At 34.2% G+C, this 18,418-nt stretch overlaps 2 protein-coding genes across 2 annotated transcripts in view; both read right to left on the reverse strand.

Moving 5' to 3' along the window:
- The window catches only part of pi4kaa (phosphatidylinositol 4-kinase, catalytic, alpha a), a 31,870-nt gene extending 27,043 nt beyond the window's left edge, over positions 1–4,827 (reverse strand). Inside the window, 4 exon segments of the mRNA XM_042509098.1 lie at positions 11–104; positions 449–565; positions 4,650–4,684; positions 4,687–4,827. Of these exon segments, the coding sequence (XP_042365032.1) occupies positions 11–104; positions 449–565; positions 4,650–4,684; positions 4,687–4,747 (307 nt within the window). The 5' untranslated portion in view covers positions 4,748–4,827.
- A 1,481-nt stretch (positions 4,828–6,308) lies between these two features.
- Positions 6,309–17,779, reverse strand: slc25a1b (slc25a1 solute carrier family 25 member 1b). The gene is made up of 10 exons (XM_042509242.1): positions 17,646–17,779; positions 12,480–12,587; positions 11,325–11,418; positions 11,158–11,163; positions 10,453–10,591; positions 9,564–9,648; positions 9,275–9,379; positions 9,065–9,180; positions 8,905–8,978; positions 6,309–7,626 (listed from the first exon to the last, which is right to left on the reverse strand). The coding sequence occupies exons 1-10, from the start codon at positions 17,755–17,757 to the stop codon at positions 7,512–7,514; spliced, it is 954 nt and encodes a 317-aa protein (XP_042365176.1). The 5' UTR covers positions 17,758–17,779; the 3' UTR covers positions 6,309–7,511.
- Between the last annotated feature and the right edge of the window lie 639 nt (positions 17,780–18,418).

Raw genomic sequence — 18,418 nt, forward strand, 5'->3', positions numbered from 1 at the left:
CAGGTGTTACCTCTTCCTTTGCGTTCTGAGCTTTCTTCAATCCATTGAACTTTAGGAAGGCCTTTAAGCAGCCCGAGAAGGTACGGGACGATAGTGTCTTTGTGCTGCAACACAAGTTTTCCACAGCATTTATCATGTAAACTCACTATCAGCAAAAATCAACTACATTTACATATTTTACAACTACATTTACATATATATATATATATAATGTATATATACATAATCATTATTTTTAACAATAGTTACTCTAATAAATTATTCATGTTTTTTTAGTTCATTATTATAATTATTGTTTTTTTTTGTCACTGTTCATTTTATTTTCTTTGTGGGAATGTTCGACTGTATAAGGAGATATATTAGCACATTGATGTGCATGTTTATACTTGAAATTTCAATGAAAAAATACTTTATTTTAAAAATGGGGGTAATTAGGAGGAATCTTCACCTGCAGATTTGACTCGACAAGAAATATTCCCAGTGCGATGACAGCGTCTCTCCTCCTCTCATCCAGCTGGAAGACTCCTCTGAAGTCCACGGGACACATGCATTGTAGCTTCTGGACCTGTGAGAGGACAACACATGGACATCACAGTTAATGCTGTTTCCATCAAAATCAACTGGAAGCTATTTGGATGAAACAATCTTTTAAAAGAGCAGAATTAACCTGCCCGCGGGGCTTACACAGACACATCGCTCATGTCTGCTTCCATTAGCGATGATGATTTTGGCCTAAATTTGCTGCAGGAGTCGAGCCAAACCTGCCTCTGACGTTAATTAGCCTAATGCTAACGGGCCAGACTTAAGCTGAGAGAGGGATTTAAACACAGAGAGCGAGATCGTAAAGGTCCTGCATGTTTCATCGGTTACTCCATGCCGAGGATTTTTTAATCTGATGATGCTGCTGAGGGCTGAGAGTATCAACATCAAAAAATTCAATTAAAATTCAATAAAAATAAATAAATAAAATAACACAAGATATTAAGATTATTAAGAAAAGTGTTGTGTCAAGCAAAATTAGAGATGTGAGCATTTTAAATTATTTTATATTGTCTTACAGGTGAATGTTGTTGCAGAGTTTAATGTCTAATTTATGTCATCTGAATTGTAACATTTATGTATTTTTTATGGATTTTAATGTATTCTATTTTATGACCTTTATGACTTCTGTAAAATTACATATAAAGGTCATAATAATAATAAAAATTATTATTATTATTCCTAGTTATTTGCATCTTTTTTGTGTTGTAATACTATGTCATCTTGATGTAAATATTTACCTTTTAATCTTTTTTACCATCACTGTTGTATTTTATGCATCTTTTTTCTCTCTTCTTTCTCTCTTTTTCTTTACTAAAAGCCTAACTAGGGGCAGGGCTGGAAACTAGCAATAGCCATAATCTAATAATAATCCATGCATGTACATTGTACTATGTTTGCACTGCACTGTCCCTGTAAAAAAAACTTTATGAATACATAAATAAAATAAAGCTAAAGATCATCTCTGCTCCGTTATGTTTGTCTTTGCAAAAACAGTAATAAAATGCAAAAAAAAAGAAAAAAAAAAAAAGGGATTTGGGTTTTCAGCTGCCAAAGCTCAACCTGCTGTGCTTAGACACCATCTGAGTCTTTTATTGAGCCAGGAAAAAACACAAAACATGTTCATGAAAAAGTTGGAGTTGAACCAATAACACACTCCCATTGCACAAACTGAAAGCCAATAAAATACGAAAAAAATATGCTCTTGAATACAAAAAGCTGTTCTTGTACAAACACTGACGCCGATGTAATTAAACAGACTCCTGCGGTTTGACACACAGACTCTAAACTGCGCAAGCAGCAATCATACGCCTTAAACTAACATGCTCATTCAGTAAATCAAGTTAATCAACAGAAAAATAAGCTTTGAATAGTGAGGTTTTAATGCAGTTTTGCTTTTTTGTCATATATGATAGAAAACTAAATATTTTGCAGCTGAATGAGTCAGTTTGGGGTTTGGCTGAGCTGATAAATAATGTTCTCTTTTGTTTTTATTATTTTTTTAAACACAAATTGAGAATGATATTCTTGCCAAGTTGCTCAGTGCCTTTAAAAAAAAATCACTTGCAATAAAACGTTTTGAGACCGGCTGTTGAATCCTCAAAGTGGATATCAATGCTGTTAAAATCAGGACAGGACTCTGATTATGCATTTTTATTATTGCCACACACAGTCCTGATTTTAACTGCATCAATGCCTTTTTTCCACATTATTTTGAACGACATCAAACAAAATCGCACACGTTTCAAAGGGTTTAACACTTGAGAAAAATGTCTGAATGCAAAGTGATTTTGATGCAGGTTTCAAATAGTTAAATTTAGTAATTGCAGCCTTACGAAACTGAAAAAGATGGTAGATGTTTCTAAAGTGTGTTTCTGCAGAGTGCCATAACAAGCACATTTTAAAAGACCTTACATAGGCTTAAAAAGACACAGTCCCGTTACACAACAGCTCCCTGTGTTACTGCCACCACAGCTCTTTCATCAGAGGATATACTTCCCGTTCGTCACGGATAACATTTCCCCTTTGTGAATGTCAGAGGGAATATTTTCTGCCTGCTCTTTAAAGTATTTCAGAAGCTGCCTTGTGGCCCCAACATAATCCCCGACCACAAATCCTAACCTCCTGAGTGAGTCATGTAGTTATTCCAACTGCGTTATTCAAGTTACAGCAGTAATTCCACAACATTTCACACTGAGATCATTTTAACCCTTTAAAACCAGAGAGAAGTGTCTTGATTTGATCAAAAACATGTAAAGGTAATGAAAAAAAAGGAATTACCAAAAAAATAGCAATAAATTAGGAAAAAAGTGCAAGAAAATTATCTGAGAATTTGTCAAAAAAACCCCACAAACAAACAAATAAAAAAAAGAAAGAGAAAGGGGAAAAACAAACAAGGCAAACAATTCTAAAAAATGCTTTAAATTTTAAAATTATTCTGGCACTACGGATTAAATTTAAAATTGAAAAAATAAATTAAAATCAAATTACAAATTAACAAATAGATAAATAATAATAATAATAAACAAATAAATAAAACAAAACACAGAAATCACCTGGAAAATGTGCTGAAAAAAAAACATCATTTTTGTAACATAATTTTGAATAGACATTTCCTAGACATTTTCCCCTAGCTTTTTAAAAAAAAAATTTTCTAAATCTTTTAATTTCTTTGTTCAATTTGTAGCACTTTCCCACAGGTTTTTAAAAGAAATCACACCAATTTGCTCAGGGCTAAAAGATTTAAATACTTGTGAAAGGCATCTGAGCAGCACGAGAAAACTGATGTTGCTCCTCGTTTCAAAGGGTTAACAATGGAAAAAACATGAACTGCATCATCTGTGTTGCACTCAGGATCGGTATTTAATCATCACACAATTAAATCCCATTTCAGGCGACATGTTTGCATTTCTTAAAGGGACAGTTGGTTTCCTCCCTTTCATTGTCCTTTATATTGCCTGTCATGACTTGTACCTATCTAACAATAAATCTTCCTCTATTTGAATTATGAAGCTAATAAGAGGTTTACAGTTCTCTTTGTCGCAGCAAGATTAACCTGTTTGTAGTTCCTGTTGCCTCACAGTTCCCATCAAGTAACAACAACTAGAGACGGCCGCTTTATTTTATATTTACCCAGAACGTATACTTTTGGTAATTTACAAAGCACAGATTAATTTAGTAGTTCAAGGATTTCAAGGATTTGGGGACATTATTAGGATTTTAGGGCATATATAGGATTTGGGGACATATGTTGGATTTGACAACATTAGTAGGATTTTAGGGCATTTCTAAGATTTGAGGACACTTTTAAGATTTCAGAACACTTTTCTCATTTTAGGACGTTTCTCAGATTTTTCTTGGACTTTGGGACATTTCAGGATTGCATAACAAATCTAGGATTTTAGGACTTTATTGTCTCAGCTAGGACATCTGTCTGGAGGTGTGGGGGATCCTCCACTGTCACTTTTTTTGATTAACAAGCTCTATTTTGATGCTGTTTTACTTTATTTTACTGCACTTTGATGCCTAAGTACACAAATAATTCTCACATTTAATCATTTATTTTAACTGTGAATTAAAAAAATGGGGGGACACCTGGCACCCTGTGATGGGGGGCCACATATGAAGTGAGTAAGTGAGTGTCACTGCCAAAGTGAATAAAAAGACCCAAAACTGAGCTTATTTATCAAAAATATTTGGATATAAACATGAACCAGAATAACTGTATTACCTACCAACATGTCTTACTGTCCCCCTATTCAAAGCAGTCTAAAACAGGGTCTAATTTGGGATATTTTAGCTTCCCTTCCCGTTTTATTCACGTCCAGTCTTGAACGTTAACCTCAGAGAAGATTAGCTGCAGGTTCAAAACAGCTAACGTTAGCAGCCGTTAGCCACCTCAGAGTCAGTCACAAATGCTAAATATCGACGTTAAAACCCTAATTAACACCGTAAATCAAACACTGGCGGTTGAAAAGACATGTTATCTGTTTTTTAAGTACAAAACAGAGTAAACTGGTGGAGAGACGAAGTTAAGGACGGGCCTTAAATGTCCCAGACTCTTTTGACAGGTATTAGCCGCCGTTAGCTGCCGCCGCGGCTAACGTTACCTTCTCTATGGGCGCCTGCCGGTGAGCTGCCAGGACCGAGCCAGAGACAGGACGGTGCTGAAGTAAAATCCTCTGCTTCCCCCTCCATTCAGAGACATGTTTACAGCTGCCTTAATGCCGCAACAACACCCAAAACATCTTCTTTCATTCGTCCCGAGGAGGAGTAGTCCGCACTGACAACTACGGCAAGCGCAAGGTGGTGGGAGAAAAAAACGCGAAGCAAGGTCACAGTGTACAGATGCTAAGAACAGGGAGCTCAGGGACTGTTCGTTTATTTATCAGAGGAGAGGTGTGGTTGGGGTGTGACTGTTTAATTGTATTTTATTTATATTTGCTGATACTTGTTCAATTTTCTGCTATTCGATTTTTCTACTCAGCTATATCTCAGAGGCAAAAGGGTAATTTTACTCTTTTCCATTTATTTTGAAACTTTAGCTATTTTGCAAATTTACATTTTTGTATGAAATATAATAAACAAGAACATCCTGAATTATTATTATTATTATTATCATTATTATTGTCATTATTATTATTATATTTGTTATTGTTATTGTTATTGTTATTATTATTATTATTATTATTATTATTATTATTATTATTATTATTATCAATAATAATAATAATTTTCTTATAATTATAATATAAACTAATTTTGTTCTTGAATTTTTTTTTCCTTTCTTAATTTCTTTAATTTCTTGCATCTTTTTAAGGTAATTTCTTCTTTTTTTTGCTATTATTATTATTAGTAGTAGTAGTAGTAATAGTAGTGGTAGTATTAGTTCTGGTAATAATAGCAGTAGTAGAAGTAGTAATACATAGTAATACATAGACATAGTGACACTGGAGTTAAATGTCAGGAAAAATAGATGTAGCAGGAAGATAAAAAACAATAAAAAAAAACTTGAATGAAAATCAATCAATAAACAAACCCCAACTTTTCCCTGCTGCAAAATAAAACTTGAAGAATATACTAAGAAATGAATAATTATATTATATAAAATAGGCCACTGCAGTTATTTTACTATTTGTACATTAGGCACACATTTTAAGGCTGATATTTTAGTCTCTATTTCTTTGACTTTATACTTTCTACTTTACTACATCTCAAGGGAAAATATTGTCTAATAAAATATTGTTTTTTAGCCCACATTTATTTTAAAACTTTGCAGATTTGCATTATTTATCCAAAATGTAATCATCAAATAAATTCTGTATTTTTTTTTCTTACTTAATTTGGATATTAAGAAATTACATGACAAAGTTATACTGGTGCTACAAATCCTGAAAAGTTTGATGCCGGTACATCTGTATTTTTGATTTTGAATGTCGGCATGACAGCTGAAATAAACAACAGCAAACACAGAAATTAACAGTCTGATCCAATGTTTATTTGTGAGCATCCATGTTAGAATTACTTAGACTGAAGGCACAATACTCGGTTTTAACTACTGGATATTTTTTTTCATGTCTTAATATGAAAAAAAGCCATTTAAATAGCTATGATGCTGAGTCGACATGTATGCAAACGGAGCTGAAAAAAAACAGCAGCTCAAAGTAAACATTTGTAAAACAGTTCATTGCATTGCATGTAAACACGCCAGACTCACAAGCTACAAACTACTCTCTATAATGTGACGTTTATATATATATTTATATATATATATATATATTTATGAGCAGCAGTTGGCACATTGGGTCATCAGTTGGTGTAAAAAGTAAAAGGCAATTAATGTCGTTTAAAAATTAAAAATCTGCAATAAAAGCTATTCTAAAGCACTCTGGAATGAGATGGAAGGCACTGTTAATGGCACTTCTCAAACAGTCTATGCAATAATGTCAAATTTAAAGGCAAAAATTCAACAGTTACGATGACATTTTGAAGATATGAACATCTTGGAAATACTTCAGAAACTGCCTGGAATTAAACATCTGGCACCACAGCAACGTGTGCAAGTAAATACATTATTAAAAAAAAAATCTGTAGTGACTAAGTACATACAACAATCAATCATTCTTAATCTCAAAAAAGACTCAAAATGAATCACACAATACATAGGCACTTTTTAGAGCATCCTTCTAGTTAAAAGCTAAATGATTTAAAACATCTCTGCAACTTAAGTGAACTTTTTTAACTACTGTTTTGTGGAAAATGTGCATTTTTTTGAAAAGAAGTCGTATGCAACATAATTAAAAAGCTGCCTCTCTGTGGATCTTACAATATTGATTCATCTGAATTTAAGGCATTTAGTTCTGAATGTACCTGTAGCCTCTGCGGCGTGTGACATCTGAATATAAATTATTTTATCAGATGATGAATAAAATAATAGTTTAAAGGGAAAAAAATCAAAATACTTGCATAAAAAGAGGGCTTTAAAATGTTTGATCTGGCATTTTCTCTCATTTCAAGTAGAATCTTTTCCTACAGAGTCTAAATCACATTGTGTTGGGTCTGGTTGTTTTTTGTTGTTGATTAAGTACATACAGCATCAGTATAACTGAGCTCAAAGCGCTCTAGTTGTCTGTTCCCATTTCTCGAGTCGATTCAGATCTAAATAAATGCCCCTGAGCCCTTAAGGAACTGCCCCCTTTCTGGAATTTAAGAAAAAAACAGCAAATATGAGCAGCGACTCTGCAATCTTGAGCTTTTTTCATGCAGGTAACGCTTCCGCTTGTTGCTGTGTTATAAATAAAATCAAGAACACACCGATCCCTCTCTCTCTCTCTCTCTGAAAATCACTAAGAGGTAGATATTAGAACCTAGAAGCAGGGTTTAAGGAGATTGGGTTGGGACGTGGCCCGGTTAGTAACGTGAGTGGCCCGTCCTAACACGCCTGCTCGTTGTGTAGCACCAGGACGTCCGTCTCAGTCTGTCTTCCAAACAATGTTCAGGACCTTCACAACCTCCTCGTAGATAATGAAGACGATGGCCACGTCCATACACACCCGACCCAGCCGGGGGACAGTACCTTTGTAGAACCTGACGGGGACAAAAAAGGAGGCCTGAACGTGCTGCTTTAAGGCACCAAAAGATGCATCCAAAAGTCAAAAACAAACGTTATTTGAAAATTCATTTCAACAGAGAATGAATAAATGAATAAGACTAAAATTATTTTAAAAAACAACAATATTCAAATAAAATGTATTACAATAAAAGGGAATCAAAACCACAAAACACACTACTACTACTACTACTACTACTACTACTACTACTACTAATAATAATAATAATAATAATAATAATAATAATAATAATAGCAGCAACAAAGAGGAAATTACCCCACAAAACTGCAAGGAATTAAAGGTCACAAAAAGTACACAATAGTTAACTGAAATTAGTTAAACAAAAAAAGATAAATAAATAAACAAATAAATTAAATAATAATAATAATAATAATAATGCATCAAGATGTATTTGATGATTATATTTTGTACAAAATAAATAGAGAAGGGTAAAATTACATTTTTTGCTTCTGAGATGTAGTAGAGCAGAAACACAGAATAAGCAGGAAAATTGAGTTTTATCAGAAAAAAATACACTAAAATAATGACTGAAAATTAGTTTTAAAATATGTTATTGTTAATAATAATTAATATGAATTAATCAGTACTAGTAATACTCAACTGCAGCACATCCAGAGAAAGAATTTGATTTTTACTGTGTGATGGGCGGTTTTCAGTAAAAACAGACAGAAGATGGAGTTTTTAACTGTCATCCTGACTTTATACCTCCTTTCACTGCAGTTTCAATGTCTACATCAGTCACAGGCATGAAGAAACACTCAACCTTTCTCTGCAGCAGCTCTGCATCAGCTCTGCATCAGCTCTGCAGCCGCTCTGCAGCAGCTCTGCAGCAGCTCTGCAGCAGCTCTGCAGCCGCTCTGCAGCCGCTCTGCAGCAGCTCTGCAGCAGCTCTGCAGCACCACAGCAATGACGCTGCCTGAGTGAACAACACAAGCGTGCATGCTGCAACAGTTCAGCGAGGTTGCCGTGACGCACTGCTCACACAGGCCGTGGCTCAGCCAAAAAAGCTTCTAAGCACAGTTCTCAAAATGCATAACGTTTCGTTACCTGCCGTCATGCAGTAGCTGACTTGCAGACATTTCAAATTATTGCTTAGAAATATGTAAAGCGTGTGAAGTCTTTAAAGACGTGTTGCCGACTGCAACTGTATTTATGGACATGTGAATTGTAGCAAACTCCATCTTATAGAAAGTATAAAATTCTTTAAAATCCTCAGTAAACTCTGTAAACTTACGCCATTGGTCCTTCGTGCTTCATGATCTTGACAGCACAGTCCAGCGTGCTTTTGTACTTGTGAGCTTCCAGACCCTGTTAAATAAAAAACGTGAACGTTGGCCACTTTGCTCGGCGTAAAATGATGAGATTATAACGTGTGAACATGTTATTCAACCAACCTGCATTCTGGTCTTAATGACGTCCAGCGGAGTATTTCCAAACACACTGGCAGCTCCAGCAAAAGCTCCAAACAGTCCAGTCATCAGAGGGTTAATGGATTTGTTGGGGTCATCGCCTGAGTGTTTCAGACACAAAAGATGATTGTTTGGGCTGCATTTTTTTAGTACATGCTATGATGATAAAGATGTGGAAGTTATTCAGTCGCTCACCTTTGTACCAGTTCCTCAGGGAAGTCATGACGTAGAAGCGGATGGCCTGATTGGAGCCTTGTTTCAACACGGTGGCTGTCAGGCCTTGATAAGTCCCCTTCAGTCCTGCAGACACATCAGCACCATCACATCAAACTCTCAGCTCTGGAGCTAATGAGGCTGAGAATATTACCCTCTGAATAATACATGAGATGACTCAGGTGCACATGAAGAATAACTGAGAGGCGAAATCATCGTTGTGGAGCTGAAACAGCAGGTGGCAGTAAAACGCACAAATATGGAAACTCACCTTCAGATCTAATAATCTCCCTCACTCCGTGGAAAAAGCCCTTATACTTTGGGTTTGCTGATGTCTGATCGTGGATGAATTTGACCTAAAATTAAAAAAAAAAAAAAGAGAAATATTGAATCTATTTAACAAGTAACGCTGCACTGTTTATTTCTTTTATTTTAAAATTATTTAACCAGAAAATAAAACTCTTGAGATAAAAAAATAAATAAAATCTTTTTCAAGAGTGTTACAGATGGACAACATGAAGCAAAAATACAATATCAAAATATACAACTCCAAAACAAACACAAAAAATAAATAACCATAATGGTTTAAACCATTTGAAACCTGAGCAAACTGGTTTGATTTCTTTCAAAAACACGGGGAGAAGGCAACAAGCAATTTAAGACATGCCCAAGACATGGCCCAAAAATGTGCAAGAAAGTGACAAGAACATTTTCTTTAAATGCGCAAAAAACGACAAACGAACAAAAAAGAAGCAAGTAAAAATTAGCTGAAAATTAAAAAAAATAATAATAATAATAATTAATTAATTGTATGTTTATATATTTTTTTCTGTAACATAATTTTGAATAATTCTTTCTTATTAATATGAAAATAGTTTTCTGGGCATTTTTTATATTTCTTTTTAATTTTTATAAAACAAAATTTTTGGTAATTTCTAGCAATTTTTGGGACATTTCTTGCCAAGTTACTTATTGCATTTTTCCTCCCAGGTTTACAGTTTCAAAGTGTGAAACATTTGAAAGACGTCTGAACAATTCACAAAAAAATTGATGTCAATCCAGGTTACAAAAGGGTTAATAATGGAAAGTACTATGTTGCCCCTTAGTAGCCAAAAAATTAAAGCTTTTTTTTTTTTTTTTTTTTAAATCTAATTTTTTACCTTAACTGTCTCCATCGGACACACTACGAACACGGCCTCTGCGACTCCGGCCCCGAGGCCACAGAGGAATCCCCGCTTGCTGTCTAGTTTTCCACTTTCATCGCGCATCTTATTACTGAGGAACTCAAACACCCCAAATCTGTGCAAGATAACCAAGAAAAAAGAAGATTAATGACTCATAGAAAAAATCAACACTGCTCTCTAATAAGGCAACCTTTTTTAATATATAGGTTGATCATTTATTATTTCATTTTGAGTCATTTTTTTATTTTCCTTGTCTCCTGTGATGACATTCTAATTTTTTTTTTTATTTCTTTATTTTTATTTATTTATTGCAGTTTGGACAAAACAAGCAATTTGTTGAAGTCCCCTTGAATGTTATCAACCAAAAAATTACATAATTAATGAAAAAAAGATTAACTGATAATGGAAAGCAGTTGTGGCTCTGGCTCTTATTATTAGTGACTGTTAAGCATTAGCAAATTTTTTATTAACTGATGAAAAAATAATTAGTAATAATTAGTTTTAAATGATTAAAGCTGTAATTAAGAATTTTTATTTATTTATCTATTAATTTATTTTAATCTGTTAATAATATACAAGGTACAAAATCTTAGAAAATAAAAAATAATTAAAAAGCCTAAGCTGAATTTTTTTAATTGCTTGTTTTTTCCAACATACAGACCGAAACCCAAAGATATTCACTTTACACTGATATGAAAACAAGGAAAAGCAGGAAACTCTCACATCTGAGAAACTGGAACCAATGTGTGATATAGAGGTATTTTGAAAATAAGCTGTTCATGCATCTATAAAGTGTGTGTGTGTGTGTGTGTGTGTGTGTGCGCACAGAGGTGTGTAAGGTACCTGACAGCTGCTTGGGTATGGAGCCATACAGCAGCGAGCTCAGTCCTCTGTACAGACCCCTGACCCCATGACCGTTCACCGTTTGCTTCACACAGTCCACTGCAGGACGGAGAGAGACAACGAATGATTACTTATTACACAAAATAAAAAAATAAAAAACTGCAGCACCACTGCCAAGAAAAGCTCGCTTTTCGGACGCGATCAGCAGCTGCTTTGTTTGTGAAAAACTCGCTGTAACTGAAACGTTTTTAAAAGACGGGAACTGGGTTCTGTGTGCGTGCATGCGTGTGTGTGTGTGTGTGTGTGTGTGTGTGTTTCATACTGAGTTACAGAAAAACATGCTCTGTGCCAAAGTTCACAAGCTCTCATTGAACAGATAACAAACTCTAACTTACTACACAAACACAAGCGTGTTTCTTCACGTCTGAACTCAAATCTGAAACATGACGTCAGCACTGATGGTTGCTCAGGCAGAAAGTGATGAGTCATGTTTATACCACATCATTACAGGGGCATCAATTTATGATATTTTGTTCATTATTAAGGTTGTAGTTCACAGTGGGTGTTGAACTGCTGATAGAAACACATTTCAGCATAATGCATTCCAGTTTATCACCACTGCAAATAAGCTAAAATTAAAAATTAATACATAAAGTAATAAATGAATACCTCTCAGTAGTATTTTATTCATTATTATTTTTATTTTGAATTAAATTTTACTTAATTTTTTGTACATCATTATTCTCATCTCTACAATTTGTTTTATTTATTTATTATTATTATTTGCTTATCTAATAATGATGATATACTTTATAATATTTTAAGAAGATGAAATTATATGATAATAATAATAAATGATAATAATAATAATAATAAACATTTGCAAAAAAATCAGTTAAAAAGTTAAAAGAATATTCCCTTTAAATAAGTAAAAAATAAGTTAAATAAAATAAATAAAAATAATAAGAACAATAACAATAATAATAAGAAGAAGAATAAACAAAAGTAAATATGAGACTTCTCTGACAGCGTCAATCAAAACTAAAGTTCTGGCTGAGCTGTTGTGTAAGATTTCATTAGATTTTAGATGCATTATCATCACACATATTTAAAGCAATATTTAACAGTTTCAGAACAAATTACACTGGACACAAACTCACCGATGCCTTTGTATTTGGGAGGATTTGCCTTCTCGTCGAGCTGCAGCTGTGTTTTTACGTACTCTGTGGGGAAGGTGATGCAGATCTCGATGCCTCCTGCTATCCCACCTGAAACAACAGTCAGAACGCGCTTTTAAACACAGACTCAAAGAGTTCACAAACATTAACATTTTTAAGTTGTTTTCTGTCGAACACCAAAAATTATGCATTCAGACAAACAATTATTAACCATAAAAATGTAAAAATAAAATACAGATGCATCAAAGGATCATTAAAAACAAAATGCAAAATATTTGTTAATGAGATAAAATAGTTTAAATCATTAACACGTATAATAAATAAATAATGTGATGTGAATACCAAAACAAATAAATACATTTAATATCAAATAAATTATAAAACTTTAAGTAAGTTATAACACTGTCAGATTTTCAACAAAAACGATAATTAAAAACAAAAATATTTGTTAAAGATGACATACTTATGAATAAATAAATAAAGCAAAAATAGATAATGTAATTTTCATAGCAAAATAAATCAAAAATGAATATCAAATAATTTATGAATCTCTATGTAAAGAAAACACAATTCAGTTTTTTAAAGAAAAGCAAGCTTGAAAAGATGCATTTGAAACACAGATGCAACAAACATGACCATTAAAAACAAAACATAAAATATTTGTTGAGAGATAAAAATTGTAAAAATAAACAAAATAATGTAAAAATAAATAATAACAAAATGAAGAAAGTGGAAAAAATAACATTTTTTTCTAGTATGTATGAAAAAGTGCAAAAAATGAATAAAAAATGAATATGACAAATAAATGAAGTAAAACATAGCATTTTTAACAAACAATTTTATCAAGCATGATAAAATAATAATAAATAAATAAAATAAATAATGTAATGTAAAAGCAAGACAAATAAATAAAACTGATATCAAATAATTTATAAAACTTTAGGTAACAAAATTAAACAATAATAAATAAATAGAAATAATGTAAAAACTAAATAATATATGTTAATAACAAAATAAATAAAATGTATTACTATTAAATTATAAATATTAAATAAAGTAAAAAAAAAAAACATTAAAATTTTCTAAACAAAAAAAACTTGGCAAATGAGATAAAACAATAATAAATAAATAAAATAATGTAAAAATAATAACAATATTAAATAAATTATAAAACTTTAGGTTAAGTAAAACAATAAAATTTCTAAAAATACGTAAATAAAAATAAAATTAAAAAGCAAGCTTGGAGAAAAAAAAAGTTTTTCTGTAAAAGTTGTCCACAGGGTGCACATTAGCAGTGATTACAGTGAATATGGCCGTGTTATTCATGCTGTCGTACAGTGTCTCAGCCACAGTTTGAACCAGCTCCACCTTAAAACCCCGGTTGTCACACATCTGCCGTTTAACAGCAAACACGCAGCCGGCTGCTGATTGGCTCTGCTGATCTCAGTGTGATCCTGCCTACAGATACTCCCCCCTGGCCTGACTCCAAACCAAGGGGGTGTGTAGCCTCCAGTGCACATACTGCTCATAGCAATCCCCCTGCAGAGAGCAGCTCAGACCAGCAGCTGACAGTGGCCTGATTCCTCTGATGAGCCTCCTCCATTTGCATAAAGTGGTGAAAGAGGAAAACCGAGCAAACAAGTTGAACTTTATACTTTTGACTCATATCTTAACATGCTTACACAAGTCTGGAGTAGCAAGTTATTGCTAAAAAAACAACAAAAAAAACCCCCACACATATTTGGTTTAAACCATTGAAATCTGAGCAACCACAAAAAAAAAGAAAAACACGGGAAGAAAGCAATAAGCAATGAAAGAAGAAATTACCCCAAAATTATCAAAAAATTAGTCACAAAAAAGAAAAATAGTATGAAAAAATTACCTAAAAAGCAGAAAAAAGTGAAGGAAAACAAAAAACAAACATGACAACAACTGAACAAAATCAAGGAAATTACCTGAAGAAAGTTCTGAATATAATAAAAGTAGGAATAAAGCTACTTAAACATAAAAGGAAAATAAAACAAACATGACAACAAACAATGAAATGACTGAGAAACACAAAGTTCATTCTGAATAATAATAATAATTATAAAAAATAAGTAAAATAATTAATCAATAACAAGTCACAAACATTATTTACTGTTATTATTTTTCAATAAAGAAAGAAATATTTTTTAAAATGAAATAAAATAGAGATGACAATAGCAACAAAAAATGTGTTAAAAAATATAACAATAATAACTGTGTATTATTACTGTTATGAATATCATCATGTCTTACTAATATTTAATTATGAAAATTATGATTATAGTTTAATGGATAATTTTCACTGTTTTGACACATTTCTTGCCAGATTGCTCACTGCCTTTTTTCCATGTTTTTGAAAGAAATCAAACCAGTTTGCTCAGAGTTCAAAGGGTCAAAGCTGAAAACCGAAAAAGAAAAAAGCTTATCTGTGAACAGTAGATGGTATGTGGTTAACATACAAGCTTAAATTCACCCTCACACGCCTAAAAAGGGCCCTTTGTCGATGCCTTTACCATGCACTCTCTTTTCAAATGCCATGCAGTGAAATATAAAACACCAGTTGTGCTCGTGCAATCACAAGATTTCAGTTTTTTGTGCATTTTGGCTACACACACCCAGGCATTCCTCTGGATTCAGCTGCACCTACTCATTATGCTTGCATCATAAAACACAGTCCACATCATCATTGTCATCAGCTGCAAAAACAAGCGTACACGTAGTACCTGCATTATGGCCCCGTATTCAAGCTGGAAAAAAAATACAGAACCAGTTTATCGTGTCCAACATGTGCGGGACGGGTTTGTGAAAGTTGGGACATACAGGGTTTATTCACCTCCTCTTTTTAAAGACAGCTGCAGAAAGCAGACTGTAGTTCATCAGACAAAACTCAAAATATCTCAGTCAAAACAGAGCATATAACTACAATAATACCTGTTATTTTATGCTCTGATTTAAGGCTGAAACAGTGTGTGATTATAGTGATTATAGGACGGGGATTTCAGAGAATAACTGTCTTGGGATTAGATCATGTTTGTTTAAACTTTAGTCATAATTCAAATTTAATTTAAAAAACTTCGTTTCAAGACATATTTCCTTTTTTGCTGTTTGCAATACACACACACACACACACATATATATTCCTTTAAATCTGCTGGGGTTTTTTTTGCATTTTTTTGGTGCAAATATATTCATGTGTCTGACAAAAGAGTGAAGTTTAGTCCACATTTTACCCTCGGGGTGCTGTCTGCTTCAGTGGGGGATTAGTGGTTTTTAAAAGCTTTGGCATGTGATCTAATTATTCTCTTGTGACTTGCAGATAGACGCCTTGTCATCCTTTATTTTTTGGCCTGGCCTTAAAATAATTAAACACCATGTGTACAGCGGCTTTAATGCGAACGTGGCCGTGCTTGTAGATCAAACAGCATGGATAATCATCTCTGACCTTTCGTGCCCCCTTTTGCAAAAAGCTCCTGAGCCGAGCGTGTGAGCGGCGTGTTGTAACGCAGGTGAATGTGTGCACAGGCTCACAGGGCGATGTGCTTTGTCATCGTGGCTCGTGGAAATGAACACGCAGACCCAGAGGCCTCTGAGCGCACAGTGCGAGGGCGCCGGGTCACCACAAACACCAGCCAAACTGCTGACGGTGACGTGCAGAAAATTACACCGACAAACGACGGTTTGCTCCTGAACTTTTCAGCTCAGTTCGCAATCAGACGTCCCATAAATGCTGCAGAAGCTCTTTGCTGCATGGTGTCGATGTTGCAATGATACCAATAATGATTGCCCCGCGGTGCACTGAAGTTTGAGCATCTGTCACTGATTGACTAATGAGACATGCAATCAGTTCATGTCTGCCTATGTTTCTCCGAAAATGATCTGTGGATAAAGTGTAAAGGTCCCAGGACAGACCAGGAAAACCTCCGACACAAGTAAGGGACTGTTCAGTATGCATGAGAGGGGAGTGGGTGGTGCAGAAAGAGGGACCACTGGGGAGGGACTTATGTTTTTTTTTATTTTAGCTATGGGGAGGGGCAAACAAATTTAAATGGTTTAATTTTTTAAATAAATTTTTAAGGTTGATTTTATAAAAAAAAACTTTTCTTTAGAAATCACCAAAATTTCAGCATTTATCACATCATCGCACTGTAAAAGCAGAAACTATTGTTGGATTTTCATATTTCTGACAGTCCTTGGACGAGGAACACTTCTGCCAGAAAAAAAAATAAAATAGTGACATTCTATCAAAATCATTAAAATTGTCAAAAATTGTTTTATTTTTTTAAAAAATGGCAAAAAATATGCCATTTATCTCAGTCAGACACTGTTAAAAGATCAATTATCGTTGGATTTTTAAATTTTCAACATTCTTTGGACATGTCATGTGTGACAAATGCTTCAAACAGGAAAAAACTGAGCCTAACAGTTATAGTTCATCAAAATCACTAAAATTCTCTTAAAAAATAGGATTTAAGCTATATTTTATTTAAAAACCACTAAAATGACACCATTTATCACAGCCAAAAACTGTAAAAAGAGAAAGAAATTATAGATGAATCTGGTGTTGCAGGATCTCACTATATATAATATTTTATTTTAATTTACTTTATCTTATTTTATAAAAAGCATACATGATTTTTGTTTGTTTGTTAGATTTTAAATTGTTTAAAGTATTTTTTCTGTAGCATCGTTTTAAGTGTATCATAGTAAGACTTAATTTAGTTTTATCGCTATTTTTTCCTATTTTTTGATCATATCTAATACTTTTTCTTTTGCCAAGTTGCTCATTGTGCTTTTTAACAAGTTTGTGAAATAACTCAAACCCAAATCGCCAGGTTTCAGAGGTTTAAGTGCAAGAAAACTGATGTGGATCCAGGTCTTGAAGGGTTAACGCGTGCATGTTTCTTTAACTTTTGTTGTTTTTAAGGCCGTTTCTCCTCCCTGCAGAACACAATGCACAGAGCATGTCAGATATGTGTAATGATAGCAGCCAGCGGTGCAGCCAGGGGCCTCTGCTCTGATCACATCTGCTCAGTCACATCTGCTCGCTCACATCTCAAACTTGTAAACAACTTTTAGCAGCCTGCTGCGTGTGCAGCGGCGCGCGTGCAGAAACTTTCTTACCTGCCAGGATCGCCTTTCCCGGGTGTGTGAGCTTGGCTTTCCCCGCCGGAGCCGCAGCAGCCAGGCACTGCGGTCTGTAAAACGGGCTCACGAATCTAGGCTGTCCGGACATGACTGCGACCCTCCCGGCCTAACTTTTGATTTTTTGGTTTTGTTTTTCCGGAGAGTGTGTCAGAGGGGTCGTTGCTTCAGAGGCAGCCAGCAGCCGTCGGTGCCCTCGTGCAGAGTGGACGAGCGTGCAGCAGCGGTCCCGATGCAAACATTGACCTGTGGACTTCAGGAGCGGGTCTGCAGCTGATAATGTCTGTGGACTTTTAACAGTGAAGTTCCCTCCGTGGCGCTCACAGGCTGATAACAGCAGCAGCAGCGTCGAGGCACTGTTCACTCAGGGCGGGGCAGGACACGGAACACTTTCCCCCACAGACACGGAAAAACGCCATGTTTGTCACAAACATTTAAGGTGGACCGGAGAGATCCTCTGCACGGCGTCTTTAAGTGCGACACTTCGCCTCCAGAGGGCGCCGTTTCTCACCTGTGGACAAAATACGCGACTCTGTTACCTGAGTCCATACCATGAAAAAAAAACACAACTACATACCATTAAAAAAAAAACAACAACAACAACAACAACAATAACAACAACAATAATAATAACAACAATAACAACAAACAACAACAAATAATAATAATAATAATAAGTATAGTACAACAATAATAATATAATAATATAATAATAACAATAGTTATCATAATAATAATAATAAAAGTACGAA

Source organism: Plectropomus leopardus, chromosome 20 (genome assembly GCF_008729295.1).
Source record: "Plectropomus leopardus isolate mb chromosome 20, YSFRI_Pleo_2.0, whole genome shotgun sequence".
Taxonomy (NCBI): Eukaryota; Metazoa; Chordata; class Actinopteri; order Perciformes; family Serranidae; genus Plectropomus; species Plectropomus leopardus.

What these genes read in the sequence shown, in the direction of transcription:
- slc25a1b (XM_042509242.1), bottom strand. Translation starts at nt 17,757, where the DNA reads ATGTCCGGACAGCCTAGATTCGTGAGCCCGTTTTACAGACCGCAGTGC. An exon ending in TCCCAAATACAAAGGCATCG is followed by an intron (nt 11,419 to 12,479) that starts GTGAGTTTGTGT and finishes TCCGTCCTGCAG; the next exon opens with TGGACTGTGTGAAGCAAACG. An exon ending in GGAGATTATTAGATCTGAAG is followed by an intron (nt 9,380 to 9,563) that starts GTGAGTTTCCAT and finishes ATGTGTCTGCAG; the next exon opens with GACTGAAGGGGACTTATCAA.